The sequence below is a fragment of the Miscanthus floridulus genome, chromosome 2, assembly GCF_019320115.1.
Source record: "Miscanthus floridulus cultivar M001 chromosome 2, ASM1932011v1, whole genome shotgun sequence".
Taxonomy (NCBI): Eukaryota; Viridiplantae; Streptophyta; class Magnoliopsida; order Poales; family Poaceae; genus Miscanthus; species Miscanthus floridulus.
The window spans coordinates 69,768,498-69,791,132 of NC_089581.1; the positions used below are offsets into that span (position 1 = coordinate 69,768,498).

Below are 22,635 nucleotides of genomic sequence, written 5' to 3' on the forward strand. Positions count from 1 at the left end.
TTCAATTTGCTATCCGTGGCTCAGTTGTGTGATCTTGGATTCAAATGCATATTTGGGGTAGATGATGTAGAGATCATAAGTGTAGATGGCTCTAACTTGATCTTCAAAGGTTTTAGATATGAGAATCTATACTTGGTTGATTTCAATGCTAGTGAAGCTAAATTATCTACATGCTTGTTCACTAAGTCTAGCATGGGTTGGTTATGGCATAGAAGGCTTGGTCATGTTGGAATGAAACAATTGAATAGATTAGTTAAGCATGACTTGGTTAGAGGCTTGAAAGATGTTGTGTTTGAAAAAGATAAGCTTTGTAGCTCTTGTCAAGCTAGCAAACAAGTTGAAAACACCCATCCTAAGAAAAGCATGATGAGCACTAGTAAAGCATTTGAGTTATTGTACATGGATTTGTTTAGGCCAACATAATACACTAGCATCGGTGGTAATAAATATGGCTTTGTGATAGTGGATGATTACACTAGATACACATGGGTATTCTTTCTAGTGGACAAAAGTGATGTATTTGCAACATTCAAATCATTTGTCAAAGGCATTCACAATGAGTTTGAAACAACCATCAAGAGAGTTAGAAGTGACAATGGTAGTGAGTTCAAGAACACTAGAATTGATGAGTTGTGTGATGAATTTGGAATTCAACATCAATTCTCGGCCAAGTACACACCCCAATCAAATGGTCTTGTTGGGAGGAAGAATAGAACACTCATTGATATGGCAAGGTCTATGCTTAGTGAGTACAATGTGAGTCAATCTTTTTGGGCCGAAGCTATCAACACGGCTTGCTATTGTAGCAATCGCCTCTATTGTCACCCATTGAAAGAGAAGACACCATATGAGCTCTTGAATGGTAGAAAGCCTAACATTGCATATTTTTGGGTCTTTGGTTGCAAATGCTATATCTTGAAGAAAGGCACTAGATTGGGCAAGTTTGACAAGAAATGTGATGAAGGATTCCTACTTGGTTATTCCACTACAAGCAAAGCATATAGAGTTTGGAATTTGGATAGTGGTACTCTTGAGGAAGTTCATGATGTTGAATTTGATGAAACCAAGGGTTCACAAGTAGAGAATGAGAACTTGGAAGATGTTAGAGGCATTCAACATTCAAATGCCATAAAGAACATGGATATTGGTGAATTGAGGCCTAGGCAAGTGAATGATGATGAAGACGATCAAGTGCAAGTGCTCTCTAACTCAAATGTGCAAGATGATACAAATCAAGTTAGTGCAAGTGGCTCTCATGACAATGAACAAGATCAAGTGGCTAGTACATCATCTCAACCCAATGATCAAGCAAGTGCAAGAAATCAAGTTCCAATCCTCCAACCAACCAATGTTGCAAGGGATCATCCTTTGGACACTATCATTGGTGATATTTCTAGAGGTGTACAAACAAGATCAAGATTGGCATCATTTTGTGAGCATTTCCCATTTGTGTCATCCATCGAACCAAAGAAGATAGATGAAGCATTAAAGGATATTGATTGGGTGAATGCTATGCATGAAGAATTGAATAACTTCACAAGAAATCAAGTATGGAAATTAGTAGAGAGACCAAAGGGACACAATGTGATTGGAACCAAATGGGTCTTTAGAAACAAGCAAGATCAAGATGGGATAGTAGTAAGGAACAAAGCAAGATTGGTAGCACAAGGATATACACAAGTTGAATGTCTTAACTTTGGAGAAACATATGCCCCGATTGTTAGATTGGAAGCAATTAGAATCTTGCTAGCCTATGCTTGTGCCCACAACATCAAGCTCTATCAAATGGATGTTAAGAGTGCATTTCTCAATGGCTACATCAATGAAGAAGTATATGTTGAGCAACCTCCCAGTTTTGAAGATCATAAGAAACCCAACCATGTATACAAGTTGAAGAAAGCATTGTATGGCTTGAAGCAAGCACCTAGAGCATGGTATGAGAGATTGAGGGATTTCCTACTCTCTAAAGGGTTCACAATGGGCAAGGTTGACACCACTCTTTTCATCAAGAAGATTCGAAAAGACTTGTTTATGTTGCAAATCTATGTTGATGACATCATATTTGGATCAACAAATCAAGATTTTTGTGATGAGTTTGGAAAGATGATGGCTAATGAGTTTGAGATGTCCATGATTGGAGAGTTAAGTTACTTCCTTGGTCTTCAAATCAAGCAATTGAAGAATGGTACATTTGTAAGTCAAGGCAAGTATATCAAGGACATGATCAAGAAGTTTGGCATGAGTAATAGCAAAGTCATTAGCACACCAATGGGAACCAATGGCAACTTGGATAGTGATGCAAGTGGAAATATGGTGGATCAAAAGTTGTATCGGTCTATGATTGGAAGCCTACTCTATGTGATCGCATCAAGGCCGGATGTCATGTTTAGTGTATGCATGTGTGCAAGATTTCAAGCCTCACCAAGAGAAAGTCATTTGAAGGCTATAAAGAGAATATTGAGGTACTTGAAGCATACACCAAATGTTGGTTTGTGGTATCCCAAAGGAGCAAAGTTTGAGCTAGTTGGTTACTCCGACTCGGATTATGCGGGATGCAAGGTTGAAAGGAAGAGCACCTCGGGCACATGTCAATTGTTGGGAAGATCACTTGTTTCATGGTCATCAAAGAAGCAAAATAGTGTTGCATTATCAACCACCGAAGCCGAATACATATCCACCAGTAGTTGTTGCGCACAAATACTTTGGATGAAGGCCACTTTGAGTGACTTTGGAATCAAGTTCAAGAAAGTGCCATTGCTATGTGACAATGAGAGTGCAATCAAGCTAACCAACAATCCGGTTCAACATGCAAGAACAAAGCAAATTGATGTCCGCCACCATTTCATAAGAGATCAACAAAAAGGGGACATTTACATTGAGAGTGTAGGCACCGAAGATCAACTTGCCGACATATTCACCAAGCCATTGGATGAGAAAAGGTTTTGCAAGCTAAGGAATGAGTTGAACATATTGGATTTCTCAAATATGTGTTGATGCACACCCCATTTACATGACATGCCTCTCCTTCGAGCAATCCAAGGTAAAAGTTGATTGGCATGACATACATCTTTGCTAAGGACATGATTAGTGCATCTAGTCACATTTTCAATTTTATTAGGACCTTTCAAGTGGTTCTATTTTATTAGGCTCATTCATGAAAATCAAATGATTTTGATGTCTATATGGTATCACTATTGCTTCTATGCTTGATTTGATCTAGTGATAGCATATGACATGTTTATGGGCTTGTAAACCGAGTGTTTTATCTAGAATATGAGCTTTAAGTACTTAACTCAACATGGTACAAGATAACCCTTATTTGGAGGTGTGAAAAAGCTTGTCCTTGGATCAAACCGAGTTAAATATCTTTGGCAAATAATCTAGATTGGACCAAATTTGGGAAAATGATCCTCACCTCATTGATTGACATTGATAATCTTGACCCTACAAGTAATACTATCTATATTTTGGACCTTTGTGGTCATTGATGACAAAGGGGAGAGAAACAAAGATAGTAGCAAAGATAGTGAAAAAGGGGAAGAAATATCATAAAGGGAGAGAAACATAAAGATATACTTGATATATGACATAGGGGGAGAGATATGACAAAGGAAAGAGATCAACTAATATACTTGATATATGACATAGGGGGAGAGATATGACAAAGGAAAGGGATCAACTAAAATTTTGAGCACACAAGTAGGGGGAGCAAGCTCATGAACTTGTATGGTGCATTTCATATGTTTGCTTGCATGGTATAAGCTCTAAATTTAAAATATCCATGCTTGTGTGATGTATGCTAGTTGTTAGATTGAATGATGAAATGAAATCACTAGATAACTTTCATTTCCAAATATTTCCAAGTGGTATTGAGCTAACCATGGTGCTAAGGATGGTATATTGGTGCACTCCGATTGGTATCACGCTTCAAAGGTCCATCTTTTATACCTTAGCATCATTTGGTAGACATTGTCTCCTATATTTCCTATCTAAGCATATGTGCAAGCTACAATCCAAACCCTTAGCACATATGTAGGGGGAGCAATTGCTACCATTTAGAGTTCATGAAACTTGTCCATATCCTTTTACACATGGTAAATATGCTTGGGCAAGCAACATGGATTCAATTGAATTTCAATTCATATCTTTGTGTAAGGGTTGTCACCAATTACCAAAAAGGGGGAGATTGAAAGCTCTAGTTTGGTTTTGGTATATTGATGAAACCCTAAGTGCTAACCTAGTTTATCAAGTGATCATGAGATAGGTAGCACACTCCAAGTGATGAAGCAAATGAAGATCATAGCATGATGATGATGATACCATGATGATGATCAAGTGCTTGGACTTGGAAAGAAGAAAGAGAAAAATAAAAAGCTCAAGGCAAATGTATAAACCATAGGAGCTATTTTGTTTTGGTGATCAAGACACTTAGAGAGTGTGATCACATTTAGGTTTGATAGCCATACTATTAAGAGGGGTGAAACTCGTATCGGAATGCGGTTATCAAAGTGCCACTAGATGCTCTAACTCATTGCATATGCATTTAGGATCTAGTGGAGTGCTAACACCCTTGAAAATGTTTGTGAAAATATGCTAACACATGTGCACAAGGTGATACACTTGGTGGTTGGCACATTTGAGCAAGGGTGAAGTAGATAGAGTTGAAAAGGAGTTAGTCGCGCTGGTTACAGAGTGACCAGATGCGTCTAGTATGGTGACCGGACACGTCCGGTATTTGGCAATGAACTCCGCGACCGGACGTGTCCGGTCGCCACACCGGACGCGTCCAGTGTGAATCAGAAAATGCCGTGTTCGGCAGAGCAGTCGATCAGACACTGGCAGCGTCCGGTCCGGTATCACCGGACGTGTCTGGTCGAGCGTGGATGCTTACTGTACTCCACCGGATGCTGCGGCTCAGCGTCCGGTCATTTGTGATTTAGCGTCCAGTTTGAGCGTCCGGTCATCGGCAGATTAGGTAGCAACGGCTATGATGGTTTGAACTGGACATGTGGCAGTCTGGGGGCTACCAGACACGTCCGGTATTCAGACCGGACGCGTCTAGTATCCACGACTGGTGTGTCCGATGCTGTGTCCGGTCAGTTGGATCGGAGCGTCCAGTCACCCCGTGTTATGCCCAGTGAAGGGGTATAACGGCTCTATTTCGTGGGGGCTTCTATTTAAGCCCCATAGCCGGCTCAAGCTCACAACCTTTGGCCATTTACATTGATATAGCAACCTTGTGAGCTTAGCCAAAGCCCTCCCACTCATCTCCATCATTGATTCATCATCTTTGTGAGATTGGGAGTGGATCCAAGTGCATTGCTTGAGTGTTTGCATCTAGAGGCACTTGGTGTTCGTGTTTCGCTATGGATTTCGCTTGTTACTCTTGGTGGTTGCTGCCACCTAGATGGCTTGGAGCAGCGAGGATCATTGAGCGGAGGGTGGTGATTGTCTCTGGCTCCGATCGTGGTGATTGTGAGGGGTTCTTGACCTTTCCCCGGCGGAGCGCCAAAAGGTACTCTAGTGGATTGCTTGTGGCTTGTGTGATCGTCATCTTGTGTTGGTTGTGTGGCACCCTATTGAGGGTTTGGCATGTGATGCCAATTAGCGCGTGAACCTCCAAGTGAGTGAATCGCCACAACGAGGAGTAGCTTGCCGGCAAGCAAGTGAACCTCGGTAAAAAATCATTGTGTTCATCATTGATTCCAAGGTGATTGGTCTTCATTGTTATTCATCCTTATGATTGATTAGTTCCTTCATCTACATGGCGGTATAACCTTCTTGATCACTCTCTTTACATTACCGCAAACTAGTTGTCAACCTCTTTAGTGTAACTAGTTGTGAGAGCTTGCTTGCTTGGTTAGTGTGGCTCTTTAGTTAGCCTTTGAGAGAACACTAACATAGGGTAGTGTCATAGCTATTGTGTGAATAGATGCTATCTAAACTAGAATTGCGGTAGGTGGCTTGCATTTTGAGTAGGCTAGCGCAACCCTTGCTTTGCCTCATAATTGTCTAACCATTTTGTTAAGTGTTGTTGTAGAAATTTTTATTAGGCTATTCACCCCCTCTAGCCATTAGGACCTTTCAATAGGCAAGAGGCCAAAGAGCTGACACAGCTAATCGATGATTTGAAGAATTCCTCCCTTAGGATCGATCTAGAGCTGACCCAACTAGAAATCAAGCGTGCAGAACTTGAGAAGGAACTAGAGAACGTGAAGGCTGCCATTGATCGCCATAAGTCTAACCTAGCTCAAATACCCAATGCTATTAAGCAGAAGAAACAAGAATTGTTGGCCAAGATTAGAGAAGGCAGGGCCATCTGCAGTAGCCTTGAGGATGTTCCTGGATCAGCCGAAGAAGACAAGCAACAAATCATAGAAGTAGATGCTATCCGGCTAGAAGCATTGAAAGTAATCTAGGATGTTCTAAACTTGTAATCTGCAAATCAACATGTGTTTTGTGTAGAACCAGTGATAACCATATTTTCTGTCGCCTTATTGTATTTCTTGTCTTGGCTACAGAGCTGATTTGAAAATAGTCGATTCCATACTTGTAACCTTAATTCGATTGAGTCTAAAAACACGGCTTTTATTAAGAAAATCCCTCAATCTTCTGTCCTCAGTCATCAACGCCGAATTCTGTTCGGCATTGGTGAGGTGGTGCTTTGCCTCCTATTAATTGCGGTTGCCCTTTGCATGTCCCAAGACATCCACCACCTAGATTAGTGGCTACAAATACTAGCCGAGGGCTCTGGCCTCAAACACATCTACACTCGCAACTATTCCTATTCCTTTGCACTTCTCCGCCCTTGCAAACCCTATAGCGGTTTTCTTCCCCCTTCTCATAGATCTAATCAACCATATGGCCGGCGAGGACAACCGAGGCAAACATGCGGCGGAGGAGGACATGCCGGTGAGCCAGCGCCTTCATTGTATGAGGTGAGATCGATATATTCTGCTCATGGCAATGACCTTTTCTAACTTGTTTATAGGTTCATCTTGAATGACAGCCTTCGTCCTCTTCCTAGGGCTGGCGAACCCTCCAATGCCGTATCTGATGCTGCCTCTGTGCCGAACTCGTCGTCGGACTCCTCTGATTCCTATAATGGCGATGATGCCCGGTGTTTCCTCTGGGAGTGGAGGGTAGCCTAGGACCATTATTCTAAGGCAACTCGGGAAAATGGCTAGCTTGAGATCTGCCTTGGGGTCTCTCAAACTGCCCTTTACGCCACCGAGGAAGAGGCCAGCGCTGCTCGGGCATGGCTGGCCGAGTCCGACGCCATGGTGGCACGTAAGATGGATTCCAGGAACACCTTTATTTTGATTTCCACTCTCTTTATCTTGATGGCTCTTCTGTTTCTGTGATCGCCAGCCCTGACGGTGCAGTTGGAGTCCCTCCAACTGGCGGTGAACGTGGCTATGGCGGTTGTCAACGCCTGAGGCACCCTCATCAACGCCCGCCTCCATGACGTTCTAGCCCATGTCTAGGAGATCACCCTTCATGGCATTCATCATGGCACATCGGTGGAGCTGGCTGCGGTGCAGGTCTAGATCGGGTAGGAGCTCCATACCATGGAGACCGGTTTCTCGATGGGCGACGGCCCCAAGGAGTATGAGGAGTTCATCGATGCAGTGGAGGCCATCATGGACATCACATCTACTCAGGATGTGATAAACAATGTCTTTGATTAGTTTGTATTTAGGGCAAACTAATCAATGAATAAAGTCCTCTATTTTTTCCATGATTGTATCTCAGCGTACTTATGCAATGTCTTTATATACAACATGATTGTTTCTGTGTTTGTTTTTGCTCCATAGGCGATACATGCATGCATCAGCTTTTCCCCCTTTTGGGGTAATTTTGAGCTAAAGGTGATACCCTTCTGGTATCGGCTATTAGAGCCGATGACTGAATGAATCGGCTATCAAGTGTCAACCCAAACGTTAAGATAATATTCTTCTAAACATTTTCCATTGATCGCTTCTTGATAGGTTGCACCTGAATTCTTCAGACCAAAGATTGAAAATTTAACCGATCTAGGCCAAGCACCTCATTAAGCAAAACAATCTTTAAATTTCCTTCAATAAATCTATCAACTCTAGCTTGTACTCAGGATCCAACTTAGCGCTCACATATGTCGGCCTAGGCCTATCTCTAGGACCAATGTCTATCTCCTTTAACTCACAGGCCAACATGAAGTTATGCCCCAGCTTACCACCTGTACCATCTATTGGGTTATCCATTAAAACAAACTCTCAGAGCCGATTGCTTGGATTGGTTGTTGACTTTCATCATTGATCTCAATGAAACCTCCTTCCCATAGCTTGCTAGAAAAACACTTGAAGTCTTCCAGTTCCCAATATACTGGATCGGCTGTTGCGATACTTACAGAATCATCAGCATGAATCATCTCCATGCCACTGAATCAAGCATTGATGCATGGTCATTGGTACACAATAGTTTGCATGAATCCAATCACAACCAAGGAGTAGACTGTATGAATCTTTTCCATCAATGACAAAGAATGTGGTGAGCAAAGTCTTACTTCTGATTGTCAATTAGACATTCATTGCCCCCCTAGTCCTGGATGTATTAACCCCAAAATCCTTAAGCATCATGTCGGTCTCAATCAAGTCTCCTAGTCCCTTGCCAAGTTTACAAAAAGTGGTGTAAGGCATAAGATTGACAGAAGCACCTCCATCCACTAACATCTTGCTCATCGGCTTCCCATCAACAAAACCTTTTACATATAAAGCCATTAAGTGTCGATGTTTGACTGGCCTATCGAATATAGCCCATTGTATCACTGTCAACTTGGCAACTATCTCCTCATACTCCAATTCATCGAAATCTGAATAGACTTCTTGATCTGATGGAGCCCTCAATTCTGACGGTAATAGAAAAACCATTTGAATATTAGCCGATGGTTGACCCCTATCGGTTGTTTGTTTAGCACGCCACACTTGAGGTCTACTAGATGCCTAAGCCTATTCTAGCTCTCTATTCCTTAGGCATTGCACCCTTCTTTTCTGGCTTCTTGTCAAACCTCCTGGACACCATTGCCCTTCTTGCCAAACATACTCCTCTTCATTATCTTCTTCTCCATGATCAACCCAATTTTGATCAACAACTCGCTTTCGAAGCCAATCATGAACACTTCTATTTTTTAAATGTCGATCCATATTATGATGGTACTCATCTCGAGCATGGATAAATCGATGGTTGGCTTAAGATTGCCTAAACTCCCAATATTGCTCATTGCACTCTAGGCAATTATTTCTAGTAGGCAATTTCAAACCTTTATTCCAATAATGTCTGAAGAAAGGACAATTATAATGTGATTCAGCTTGCTTTCTTTCATACCTATCTTTCACTTGTTGACGCTAGTATTCTTTCTCTTATAACCAACGCTGATAATCCTTTTCCTTCTACCATTGCCATTTATTCAACAAAATTCAAGATGTAACATGCGGCCTTGTTGCCCCATCTTTTGATGTTTCTCCCTGCTCATATCGGCTCTTCTGTTGGTCACGATGCCTTTTAATCTCTCTATATTCATCAGCCGATATTTGCATCTCGGGATCGACTGTTCTAGTTTCTCTTGCACTAGTTGATGTTAGGACTTTAGTCTTCCCTTTGAGCAACCTAGCATCAACCATGTTCTAATCTCTTGGGAAAGGATTATCATCAACATTCATTTTTTGAGGTGTATCAAATTTGAGCCTCCCTTGCTGAATAGCCCTCTGTATATGTTCCTGGAAAACTCTGCACTTGTTAGTAGAATGAGAAGTAGCATTGTGAAATTTGCAGAACTTCTTATTCTTCAACTAATCAAGAGGCAACATAACATGATTGTCGGGAAACTTGATCTGTTCCTTCTCAAGCAAGAAATCGAAGAGCTTGTCTGATTTTGTGATGTCGAAATCATAGCTCTCTTTGACTCCTCTTCCCTAAGGATTTGACACCATTACTGTCTTCTTACCCCAATTCCATTCCGCCATGACAACTTCTTCTTCATTGTCATCATAGTCGTCATCAACTGAATAAGGATTATAGGTTTCAGCAATTGCAGCACTCTTCTAGAATCAGGTATCTCTGCATATATTCTGGAATTGGCTATTGAGCGCTGCCACTCGTTGAGTCAACTGACCTAAATTGCCAAACTCTTGTCCTAGTAGCTGCTCTCTCTACATTGGCAACATTCCTTGAATGGCCAACGCAGCTAGCTGATTATCAGTCAAGTTCAATAAGAAGCACAAATTTCTGGTCTCTCGGAACCTCTAAAGAAACTCGGCGCCCGATTCATTAGTTCTCTGCCTTATAGTCATCAAATCGGTAATTTTCTTTTCTCCTGTCCCAGTGTAAAAATATGTATGAAACTTCTTCTCTAGGTCAGCCCAATTGGCAATGGAATTGATTGGTAATGATGAAAACCAAGTAAAGGTTGGTCCTGACATGGACAAGGAGAAGAAACAAACTCGATGGGCCTCTTCAATGGATGCTTCACCCAACCGTGTAAGATACCTACTGACATGTTCTATTATGCTTATGCTATCCTGGCCAGTGAACTTAGCAAACTCTAGGAGCCTGTAATTTATAGGAAGAGCGACCAAATCATACTACTCTGGATATGGGCGTTTGTACAAGAAGGTCTGTCCTTTTGGCTTCAAACCGAACTGATTCTTCATCATCTCAGTTACTCTAAGCAACAACTCATCAGCATTTGAATTTAGATTTCTCTGCAATTGCTGACCCATCTGTGGATTAAAATTTTGGGTACCTTTATACCCTAGATTTGGAATCATGTGAAGGGTATTGTAATGTGTGCCATAATGATATCCTTGTGGAATCTCTATCTGCTGGGTCCTTTGCTGGTTTGCTGCTTGAAGCCTCTGGTTGTAGATATTGGGATCTGTATCTCTATGAATCCTTTGGACTGATGGTGCTATTTTTTGAGCGGACGACAGTATTTGGCCTGATATGCCAAAATTGACCATTTGATTCTGAATTTGCCCCATCGGCTACTGCATATGTTGTACTGATGATCTAGGATTATACTGTTTCTGATTAGTAGTAGTACCTTAAACTTGCTCAGATGAGCTCTGAACTGCCTGTACATCATCATTACCAGCTGGTGTCACTTCTTGATGGCTAGTACTGGCTTGATTAGTCACCTGAGTCGACAGATATGGAATATTATAGTAAACTGGTCCAACCTGATCAATTGGATATCCATGAAACACATCTTTCATGGTGTTGTGGAATGTGTTCAAGAAAACTGTATTATGGTTCAATATGGCATCATGAACAGATTTGTTTACAACCTCTATGAAGAAATGTCTATCCTCAGCTTTGTCTGTATCTCACTACCCATGCAACAAAACTCTTAGTAGTGGATATTTTTGAACAACTTTATTGTCACGTGTCTTGGTGTAGGACAACAAACACTTATTCTGAAATTCTTCTATAGCTTTGCTGATGACATCTTTATCCTCATCAGGTAGGTCTTTGTAAGGCACCATAAGGATGTCACTGTTGTTGTGAGTTGCCATGACAATTGTGAGGTCCCACCAGGCATGCCAGAACGTGTGTCGACGCAAAAACGTGTTGGTGCGCCTGGCACATAGCAAGCCAAAAGGATCTGCTTAGGATGAGCCCAGAGATCTGCTTGGCTTCAACGTAGGACCAACCGATCCTATGAATTCCTCTCTAGGCGTGCCAGTCAATTTGACTTGCAATTGACAAGGAGAGAAAGTTCCCATGTTCTTCTTCCCAAATTTTGGTGTAAACAATGGGGGATAAGGTTCCTTAGTGGTTCCTTTAGGGCTGACGGACACTCTATTGGTTTGATGGACTCTCCATCACATGGGCGATAGAACCTATGCTCTTCGAAAATCCTAGGCTTCAAGCTTAGATTTGTGGAGTTGTGCATCTTGCATGTGCCAAACATTCCTATGGTAGTTTAGGAGGCTTACTGGGCTCACTATGGCTAGGTTGTAAGCTAGTTTCACTAAGTGTACCTTAAGGCTTAGGGATTGAACCAAAACTCATGAGATAAGAGATAAACCTTGAGATTAAGATAGATATCCTTGGCTCTGAGATTAAGAGCTTCCCTAGCCAAGAGATTGAAGATCCAACTCTTCTTCCATCTAGGTCTTCATCATTTCCAACCTCCATAAAAAACCACACATTAACTACTCTCTTGAGCTCACCATGACTATGTTGAAGAGGTTGATGGAATCCATGGGAAGGTGCTGATGCTTTTCTTCTTCCTCCTCTTCTCCTCCTCCAATCCTCTCTTCATTCCTTTCTCTCTCTAGTTCTAGGGTTCTTCCTTGTTCTTGAGAGGTAGAGAGAGAGGGTGTTTGCAAATGAGTGGATAAGTGAGAGGGTGGGTGGGAGAGTGTTCCTTGAGCTGGTGAAGTACTCCAACTCATGTTGACATGTGGGTCCAAGTCCACAAATAAGAAACAACTTAACTTCCACTTAGCTCTGTTCTGTCCTAACTTTTATCGGATGGTCCGGTGAGCTAGCGGACGGTCCAGTATTCCCTGTCTTTGCTGAATTGACTAAGACATTAACTGAATGTTATCGATGACCATGGCATCACGCTGAGGTATGTCCTTGGGAATGATTGTGGTGTTGATGATGTCAATAGAAGGATTGCTAATCCATGTAGATGTTCTTGTCCAATCCGGATTTGAGTCTGACCATGGTTATCCAGGGTTTCTCACAAGCTGCTTCAATAGGTTCTTGATGTCGAGTGTTGCGTTGCATGTTGCAAGTCTTCACGGATGGTTGGTGTCTGTCTTTGCTTGATAAACCAAAACGGTTGTCTAGGTTGCAATGAACTCGGGTCGTTACACGGGGGCTCCCAGACACTGCACTTCGGGCGTGGCCTTGCCGGCCGCTCCCGTGATAGGGTCACACACGGGGCGTGACACAAGAAGACAAGTTTCCTTGGCCTCTAGTGGCTTGGCAACCTTGGGGCCACGTGTCAGCCCCAGGAGCCGACCTCCTTTGCCGCCAAGAAGATTCTAGAAGGTCCACCTAGGGGAGGCCGGTCCAAGCCGACATAGCCTAACACATAGAGTGTCAGAACAGAGTAGTTGAACGACGCCCAAGGCTTCTTTGGCTCCATGACACCGCCATGGTCCACAGAGCACCGCTGCAAGACCCTCCTGGACTCCGGCGCATGTAGAACATCGACACATCCCCCAAACCGCCATGTACTCGACCTATCTCGGTATATAAGGGAAAAAGTCGGACCTTAGAGGGGGGAGGAGGACAATCCAAGACAAATCATTCCATTCCTTCCCAATCTGCTCCTTCTCGTCACCGAGAGCATAGCAACCCAGGGAGGGGCACCGAGAGCTCCTCCACCACACCCGTCGTCTTCCACCTCTCCGACGAGGCTGGAAGGCTCCACCGACTGTGAGGCAACCTTAGGATTAGCTCGGAGCTAACCCCCTACCAAATCTCTCCTACACTCTGTTGTAACCCCCCCCCCCCCCCCCCCCCCAACACACACATTTTGGGTGCTCTTGAGTATAAGGATCATCAGCTGCTGGACGTAGGGCATCAATTGGCCCGAACCAGGATAAATCGTTGCGTCCCCTTTGTGATTCTTGTATTCTTGAGTCCACCCGAGCCACTGGAGACACGTACTCTAACACCGACTCGAACAACAATGCTTATAACAGTTTCGACCCCACGACAGAATTAGGATAAATCCTTGTTCTATTCCGTCCTGGTTTCTATATTTTGCCAGCTCGAATTTGTATTGACGATCATCTCGACCATTTTTTGTTTTCCCGTTTTCGATAAATCTGAAAATTGGGACGAAAATGATATTGTTGTTTTTTCGACCGTTTACTCTTATTCCATTTTTGTCGAGATATTCTGTTTTTATCTACATTGGATATCTCATTTTAAGAAATGCAATAATGCAGCATAGTCATCTATGCCACGCCATAGTAGCCTTGTCCATGGTAGAGTGGTGGTTGACTTCTTGCTATGTTATGGACTTATGGTCTAGCACTCTTATATACTCTTGTCATCTCATGAATCTTACTCTATGAATTATAATTATTCATATATTGGTAGTGATGTACTTCATGCCAGGTTGGTACGTTTTGTATGTGAGAAGTCATGTTTCTTGGTTCTATATATGTGGAGACGTTCCCGCTTTGTCTTTCCATGTCCCAATTGCTATCCACATATTTCCGTTTGAATTGACTCGTTTTATATATATATATATATATATATATATATATATATATATATATATATATATATGCTATTTTGCATTCATCATGAGGGATCATCCAAGAATGAACATGAGAAACATTATCAATTTGTGATTAAGAAACTTAATGACTTCAAAATATTTCTTGAGAATTTTAATGATATGTACTCTTGCTTGAATATCTTTTTAGAAGAACTCAATCCCATTGCTTGGTCTTACTCAAATGGTAAGGTGAAGAAATATTCTCGGAGTTCATTGAATGGAGAAGTATGTGAACATCGTGACCCTGTATTCATCGATTTAATATCTCCGCCGTCACTTTCTCTCAATTCTTGAACAAGGTCAATGCCTTTGGGATTTATATTCATATCACTCCCCAAGAGAGCTCCTCAACCTACAAGAAGAAAGCTATTGGTTTTAACTTTCAAGGCTTGTTAAAGATGAGAAGATGAAAATCAAGACAGAACCTAAAATCAAGAAAGAACCTAGTGATGATGAAGATGAAAATCATGAGATGGCTCTTCTTGTGAGAAAGACCACCAAAACTTTCAAAAAGTTAAACAAGAAGGGTTACAACTTTAACTCCAAGAAGAGTTTCTTGACAAGATGACATCAATTGAGGAAATGGATTGCTACTAATGACTAATTATATTGATTTTATAATATTACTAATATGTACCATTAAAAATATTTTAAATTAATAAGTAATACTATTAGTTTTAATATGAAAAAGGAGTTAAAGAAAAAATTAATTAATTTTTATATAACTAATATTAATTTAATATTACTGCTAATTTTAATTTTAATTAATATGACTAATGATATATAATGTAGTTTTTAAGTAGTTGCCATTCATCAACTTTAAAAGGTTGAAAGTATTTAAAGTCATGTCTACAAGTAATTAGTAGGAAGTGTTTTATCTTAAATACAAATGATGAACATATAATTAATAGGATCGTGAATTTATAATTTATATAGTTAATAATATGACTAACCGTACTTTTATTCTTCATTTATATGATATTTCGATGTCTATAAAATTATTGGATGGACTATGGATACATATAGACATTCGTATATAAAAAAATAATGTAAATAATAACATTCGTATCAGATTTCATGTCTATCCAAATCCGTTTTCATCGTTGGTAGCAAATCCCTTCTCGGAAGCGAGATTGTTTTTGGCAAGATGAAAAGAAAAGAAAGAAAACCCATCCGCTCGCCAAGTTCTCCCCCCTTGCTCCCTCAAGGCCCTCGACAAGACCCTAGGCGGCGGCGGCATAGCAACGCAACGCAGTGATCAAGACCAACCCGATCTAGCTAGCTACGTGGAGATCGAGGAGGCGAGCGTTAATGTTGGCCACGTCGTCCGCCTCCGGCCGCGGCAAGCCGTCGCGGTCGTCGTCGGCCATCGTTGCCGACAGGCCGAGCGGGTACCACGACCTCAAGATCGACTCCCGCTTGCTCGACGCGACGAGCGTTCCCCATGGAGAGTTCCTCTTGTCCTCCACTTTCACCGTGGGCGGCCATACCTGGCGCATCATATGCTACCCTAACGGCGACCGCTACGACTCGGATGCTGTTGTTGGGTACGTCTCCATCTACCTGAAACTTGATGAGAACGTCGCTAAGCCGGTGACTGCCCAGGTACAGTTCAGCGTCATGCCGGAGAAGGGCGCCCTCTTCCTTGTCAGGTGGAGGAAGGAGGTTCTCAGCACGAAAAAGATATTTGTCACAAGCTTCGCCAGACAGGATAGTAGTCATGGCTACTCCAAGTTCACCAAAAACAAAGATGTGCTCAAGACGGTGCGTCAGGGCGATCCTCTCACAATCAGGTGCCACATCGTCGTCTTCAACGGCTCCCGGGCCGTGCAATCTCCCAAGCACAAGCAGGCTGCTGCTGCGTCTGCCCACGTGCCCCCGTCCAACCTGCATACGCACCTCGGCGACCTCCTCTCCAGCAAAAGGGGCGCCGACGTGGTGTTCAAGGTCGGCGGCGAGACCTACCCCGCGCATCGGTGCGTGCTCGCAGCCCGATCACCGGTCTTCGCCGTGGAGCTCTTCAGCTCAATGCGGGAGAGCGACGCCGCAGGCGGTGTGGTCCACATAGACGACATGGAGCCGCAGGTGTTCCAGGCTCTGCTCCACTTCGCGTACACCGACACGCTGCCGGAGATGAGGAAGCCGGAGGAAGGCGTATTGTGCCAGCACCTGCTTGTGGCGGCGGACAGGTACGACATGGAGAGGCTCAAGCTCATATGTGAGGATAAGCTGTGCAGGTACATCGACGTGGGCACGGCGGCGATCATCCTGACGCTGGCCGAGCAGCACCGCTGCCATAGCCTGAAGAAGGCGTCCATCGATTTCCTCAGTGCTCCAGCAAATCTCAAGGCAGTGGTTGCAAGCGATGGCTTCGAGCATCTAAGCACGAGCTGCCCCTCCATCACCAAGGATCTGCTTGCCATGCATGCATCGTAGTTGAGTGATGATGTTAGGTGTTTCATTTAGGAATTGGCAGACCATGTTCGCTATGTACTACACTTCTTCAGTTACTGCTAATAATGGTGCACAACGTACGTTCTAGGAAGGTTTGAGACGTGCTTCTGTGTTTCATTTATGTCATCATATTGTTTCAGCAAAGGTTTGTCCCTTGATCAGTTATTTTTTTCACGCTGAATTTGCGTTTGGGTTGCGTTCCAAACATCCCCCAAATCTTGAAGCAACCTATTCTTTGCCGAACAGTTTCTTTTCTCTGTTATTCTCCAAGTAAAGTGTTGACTCCATTCACTCCACCAAAAGGTATTTGAATTAGTCCAGTATATTCCTTAATAAAATTTGACTTTCCATTTGTTCTTATATTACTTTTAAATGTTGAGTTTAAGTTCGAAAGTTATGAGACGCTAGCTATAATGAAACTATGTAAGAAAACTAAATATATATTTTTTTTGTTTTCCAATTGCTCACTACGTAAAAAACGATTTTTAGCAACGGTTCGAATTTTTTGTAGGGGCGGCTGGTGATGGAGCCGCCCCTACAGTGGTGTGCTCGGGTGCCTAGACACCAGCCGCTCCTACAAATGGAACAGCAGGGGCGGCTGGTGATACGAGCCGCCCCTACAAATGGGGTCTGATTTGTAGGGACGGCTCTCACTCACCAGCCGCCCCCGGCGTTGCTATTTGTAGGGACGGCTGGTGATTGAGCCACCCCTACAAATGCCCCCATATAAATAGCTTCAATTTGTAGGGGTGGCTCAATCACCAGCCGCCTATACAAATGATCCACATATAAAACAGTTGCAGCACCTTCTTCCTCCTCAGGTCACTCACTCCAACCCGTGAAAGAAAGGTGGGAAGGCCTTGGACACCTCCCAAAAATTGCTCTACTAAGGGGAGAAGGTTTTGGTCTCAAATCCTTTGGTGGAGATAAGAAAATGCTATTCCACACTTTTTTTTGAAGTTTTAATGGTTGGTTAGTGAGTAATTAGAGTTTTATTTTTCTCTCTCTTCTATAGTGCTGGAGCTACTTATGAAGCAAATTAGACCCAAGTTTTAAATATACTAGGGTAAATTAGGGAGATGAATAAGATCATACCTTTATTTGGTCCATGTTTCTTGATTTTAGTGAACAATTAGTTAGTTTTATGGATGTTTCATGTGCATGTGGATCTAGATCTAGAGTTTGGTTTTTTTATTAATTTCATTTTTATAAATTTATGTTTGATGAACCTGGACTAGGGTTTGTATGAAACATATTGGGTAAAGTATAATTGTTGCTAATTGTTGTCTTTAAAATTGTTTATTGTAATCAATAAATATGTATTTTAATTATTTATGGATAAATGGGCCATTAATTAATTTTTCTCTACCATGGTGTGTTTGTATGCTTCATATAATTATATTAGATTTATATTCATATATATCTGAAGTATATACAATTATTCTTGAGTAATTATTAATTTGATTTATTTTTATATATATCTGAATAAGTAGTCCTTTAATGTTTGTTTTGTTGTTGTTGTAAAAGATGGAGTACATGAACTCTTGGACGTATGGTTCGTTAAGGTTCAAGGCAGGTTTCCGTGAAGAGGTGGATAAATTTATTGAAGCCGCAAAGAAGCATGCAACGACATTGAAAGAGAATAAGGATACAATTATTTGCCCCTGTAAAGATTGCAAGAACCATATGGTATGAACAGATGTGACTATCATCAGATCACATTTGATTATGCGAGGATTTGTTGAGGACTACACCGTGTGGATTTATCATGGTGAAACGGTTTTTGTTAACGACGAGGATGAGAAGGAATACGACGATGAAACCATAGAATCCCTGTCCCAATATTCAGCAGAGCTTGATGCACGAATGGATTTTGAGTTTGGCAATGAATAAGGTGGTGATGCTGGTGGTTGGGATGGTAACGACGAAGGTGGTGCTAATAATGATGGTGGAGCACGTGTCGAGGATGAAGATGATTTGGAGGAAATGATTCGAGCCCTTGGACCAGAGATTTTACTAAATAGCCTGAAAGGTCTAGAAAATTTAGAAAGTGTGACAAAAGCATCGAAGGAGACTGTGTATGGTGTTGAAAAGGGATGTCCGACACATTAGACATTGCTACGTTTTGTGCTTAGCTGCTCATCCTGAAGGCTAAGTACGGCTGGTCAAACTGTAGTTTCAATGATCTATTGCATCTCCTGTCATGGGTGCTGCCACAACCAAACTCAATTCCCACCAACACATACCAAGCGAAGAAGATCATAAGTCCATTGACAATGGGGGTTGAAAAAATCCATGCATGCCCCAACCATTGTATACTTTTTCGTGGCGAAACGTTCAAGTCACTGGATAAATGTCCCCGGTGTGGGGCCAGCCGGTACAAGAACAATGACCTTTACGGTGGGGACGAACCCTCCACGGGAAAAAAGAGAAATAAGAAGGGTACAAAAAAGTGGTACAAGAATCTCAGCCCCCAGAGGACACTCCATTAGACAATGATGCAAAGCAGAGAAGAATTCCTGCCTTGGTAATGTGGTACCTGCCAGTGACCGACCGCTTGAGACGTATCTTCCTAAACCCTAAAGAAGCCGCACTCTTTGAATTCCTGCAGGGGAGTTCTCGTTGCATGAGTCTCGCGGCAATGGTTTCGGAGATCCCGCTATCTTCAAGTCCGGTGCACGCCGAACTCAAAAGTCGACGAGGCGCAGCAGCGAGAAGCTCAGCACAACGAGAAGGAAGGTGAGCTTGTAATAGCGTACCCTTCAACCAGGACGTCTCCTGGTTTTATAGGCCTTCATAGTGCATCAATTCCCCTCATCAAGCAGTAGAAACTGCCCATTTGAATGACAGAAAATACCGCAATCAAATAGCAAAAACTGACATACCTTATTACTGTTTAAAACGATAGTTTCAATAGCCTGCGTTACACGTACGCGTTCGTCGCAAGTCACGCGATTTTTCACACGAAAAATGCGCATGCATGTAGCAATAGTCTCCTCTCTTATTTGCACCTATTTTGCATAGAGAGGAGACTCCCATATTTAAGCAAGGCAACCTCTCCTTGAATTAGCAATATGGGACTAAAGGTTGTGCATGCTTTGGAATTTTTCCGACCGGGCCAATCATGGGCCTAAATCCAACACTGACGACTTCAAGCATCTAAGCAGAAGCTGCCCAGCTGTCATGATGGAGTTGATTGGTATACTTGTCACCTGAAATCAGTGATGATCATTGTTTCGGAATTGTTAGTACCTGACTTTTTAGTAGCCTGGCCATTACTTTGTATGATATTATGAGTGTTGGAAGATGCAAAACTACCAGCCTGTTCAATGTTAATCTGGAACATCTTTGTCATCATCTAGCTCTGCCCATTAGGTCCGGATGATCTCAGCTTCGTAAGGAGATGCCTAAACACTGAAATTGTTACTTCTGGCTTACTGTTTTCATGTTACTTACTTACTTTATTGCCTCTCTAGTCTCTACCTACCCAGTCCTAGAACTGCTTTGCTACATGATTGTTTGATATTTGCTTAGTATTGCCTACCTCTCTGCTTGTTGCTTAACCCCTCTAGTAAACTGTTATAAATAGGCTTTTTTTTTGCCGGAACTAACGAGTTGCATGGACCATTTGTTATAAAATACTCGTAGCAAGTTAAAGGCTGCCATCAACTAGCACATTCTATATTAGAAAAATCTCCTAATATGAGAGTGCAAATGCTTCTCTGTTGGGTATACATACAACAGAAGACATAAATCAGGCAAAATGAGCAATAGAGGCAGGCTGTTTCTGTCAGCTAAGCTATTTTTAGTTATGTTTTTGGTGATAAGGCTATTTTTGGTTGGTGACCTCAATAGCCAGCTTAATGCTCCGTCTCGGCCTCCCATTCACTGCCCAGATGGAATCCAAACCCTGGTTAATTTTCTACTGCCTCGACAATGTTGTGCAAAAACATGTTTTCCATTTCTCGGCTCTGGCTGCCATTTTGTTTATGTATGGTCTTAATGCCCAATCTGATGTTACAATGTAAAAAGTTAACTGTGTTGATACAGTGGTATATTGTCTAAGCATATTGTTTGATGCTTGCAAGAAAAAAAAGGAAAGTCATCAGGACTTCTTTGCCTCTTCCTGCCTAGAACCATATTACTTTTGCAAGTTAGAAGCGAGAAACACCGGGCCAGATTACATATGCAGGTTCAGAAACACTGAATTCTTAAACATACTTGTATCATGCAGAGGTTTCAACTGTTTGATTCTATCTCACCTGTCATCTCTCATTGTAGAGTCTTGTGGTTGCTTTCGTCAAGAGGCTGGTGATGTTCATGCGTTTCGCTGAAGATTAGCCGGAGAGAGGGCATCCGCGGAAGTAAGCGGAGAGATGTCTACACGCCGCGTGGCGGGCACGGCATGAATGACCATCCAGGAGCAGGGCGCCGGTGTGCTGCAAGCAGCGCGCTAGAGGGGTTGGCCAGGCAAGAGGGGAAGTTGTGGAGGCCCACAACCGTCCTGCCGGGGCGTGTCCTTGTGTTTCCATTACCGCATCACCCAGAGGAAGACTCGGACATTGACACGCGCGTACTAGTCTCGGTTGAGCTCGGCCAAAGGCACGGCGGTTTTGAGTGAGCAATCCTCTCTCCATTGCCAATAAGGGGGCATTTACTAGCGCTCCCGGTCCGGCTCCGGGAGCAGCTTCGCCCTGTCGCCAACGAAAACGGGAGGTTGGGCACCAGCTACGGACATGCAACTCCGTGATTTGCACTGATGAGAGAAGGTGTCGGCAAGAGACGAAGCTGAAATTTATGGCTTGTCCTCGCTCCATCCTCGATCTGCGGGCTCAAGGCGAAATTACCCTCGGCATGAGTGGAGGAGGGAGAGGTGAGGTGTTGAACCTGTGGGGCCGAGTGCCGTTAAAGGAAAGGAGAGGAGAAGAGAGTCAAGCGCGGTGCAGTCAAGGGGGCCGTCAGAGAGAGACAAGAGGCGCCGCGACGTGGGGCGAGGAGATGGCGGCCGCATAGGCGGAGAGGTGCAGAGGCTGGTGCCCTGGGAGACCTAGGCTGGTGGCCTGATGGTGACGGGCGCGGGATGAACGGGCAAAAAAAAGGAAGGAAGGAAATAAATAAAAGAAGAAAATAGAAAAGAAGGAAGAAAAAGTAGAAGGACAGTATGGTCATTTTATCTTTTTCCTCATGAGAAGACATTTTATCAAAACAACATATCTCCACAAGTGCTGTTGCTCCATGAGCCAAAGCAAAAAAAAATACTTCACAAGTAAAGCGGAGCTATACCCAACATACTTTAAATCGGCTTCCCAACAATCTAGCTACAGAGAATTTGTGAAAACCTTCTGGTCCGAACGGCCGGACCGGATGCACATGTCCAATAGCGCTCCCGCCCAATGAACAACTCGTGCTCCGGTGCCTCCGCCCCCCATACCACCACCATCGCTAAAAATCCAAGCCAATTTCTCCTTTCTCAAGCTGACGCCCGCCATCTATAATGCTCAACCACCATCTCCCACTGCCTCGGCAGGTGGCATCCTCGCCATCATGTCTCTCACTACCACCACCAGTCTATCGTTCTCCCCGACGACTCCTTCTAACTCTAGAAATCTTGGAACCGCAAAAACCCCAAACCTTAATGTTGGCAAACTTAGTCATCTTGGGCTGCGACACCATGTGAGTTCTTCATTTATCTTTTTCTTCACCATTTTTTCTGTCTTTTAATGTGTGTACGTGTGGCAGAACCGTCCGAAATAACACGCTTTTAGAGGCGCTTGTCTTCCACTAGACACTAAGCACCCTGAAAGTTAGCTACACCGGACAGTTCCGTCGAGCACACCCTAAGGGAGAACTCGAAAATCCAAATTTTTTTCATTAGGATCATAAATGAGAGA

The 22,635-nt window shown here is 43.0% G+C and overlaps 1 protein-coding gene across 1 annotated transcript; it reads left to right on the forward strand.

Moving 5' to 3' along the window:
* Positions 1-15,601: 15,601 nt before the first annotated feature.
* LOC136536688 (BTB/POZ and MATH domain-containing protein 1-like) lies at positions 15,602-21,494 on the forward strand. Its single transcript, XM_066528896.1, has 2 exons — positions 15,602-16,713; positions 21,461-21,494. The coding sequence occupies exons 1-2, from the start codon at positions 15,602-15,604 to the stop codon at positions 21,492-21,494; spliced, it is 1,146 nt and encodes a 381-aa protein (XP_066384993.1).
* Positions 21,495-22,635: the final 1,141 nt, after the last annotated feature.

What these genes read in the sequence shown, in the direction of transcription:
- LOC136536688 (XM_066528896.1), top strand. Translation starts at nt 15,602, where the DNA reads ATGTTGGCCACGTCGTCCGCCTCCGGCCGCGGCAAGCCGTCGCGGTCG. An exon ending in ACCAAGGATCTGCTTGCCAT is followed by an intron (nt 16,714 to 21,460) that starts GCATGCATCGTA and finishes CGAAAACGGGAG; the next exon opens with GTTGGGCACCAGCTACGGAC.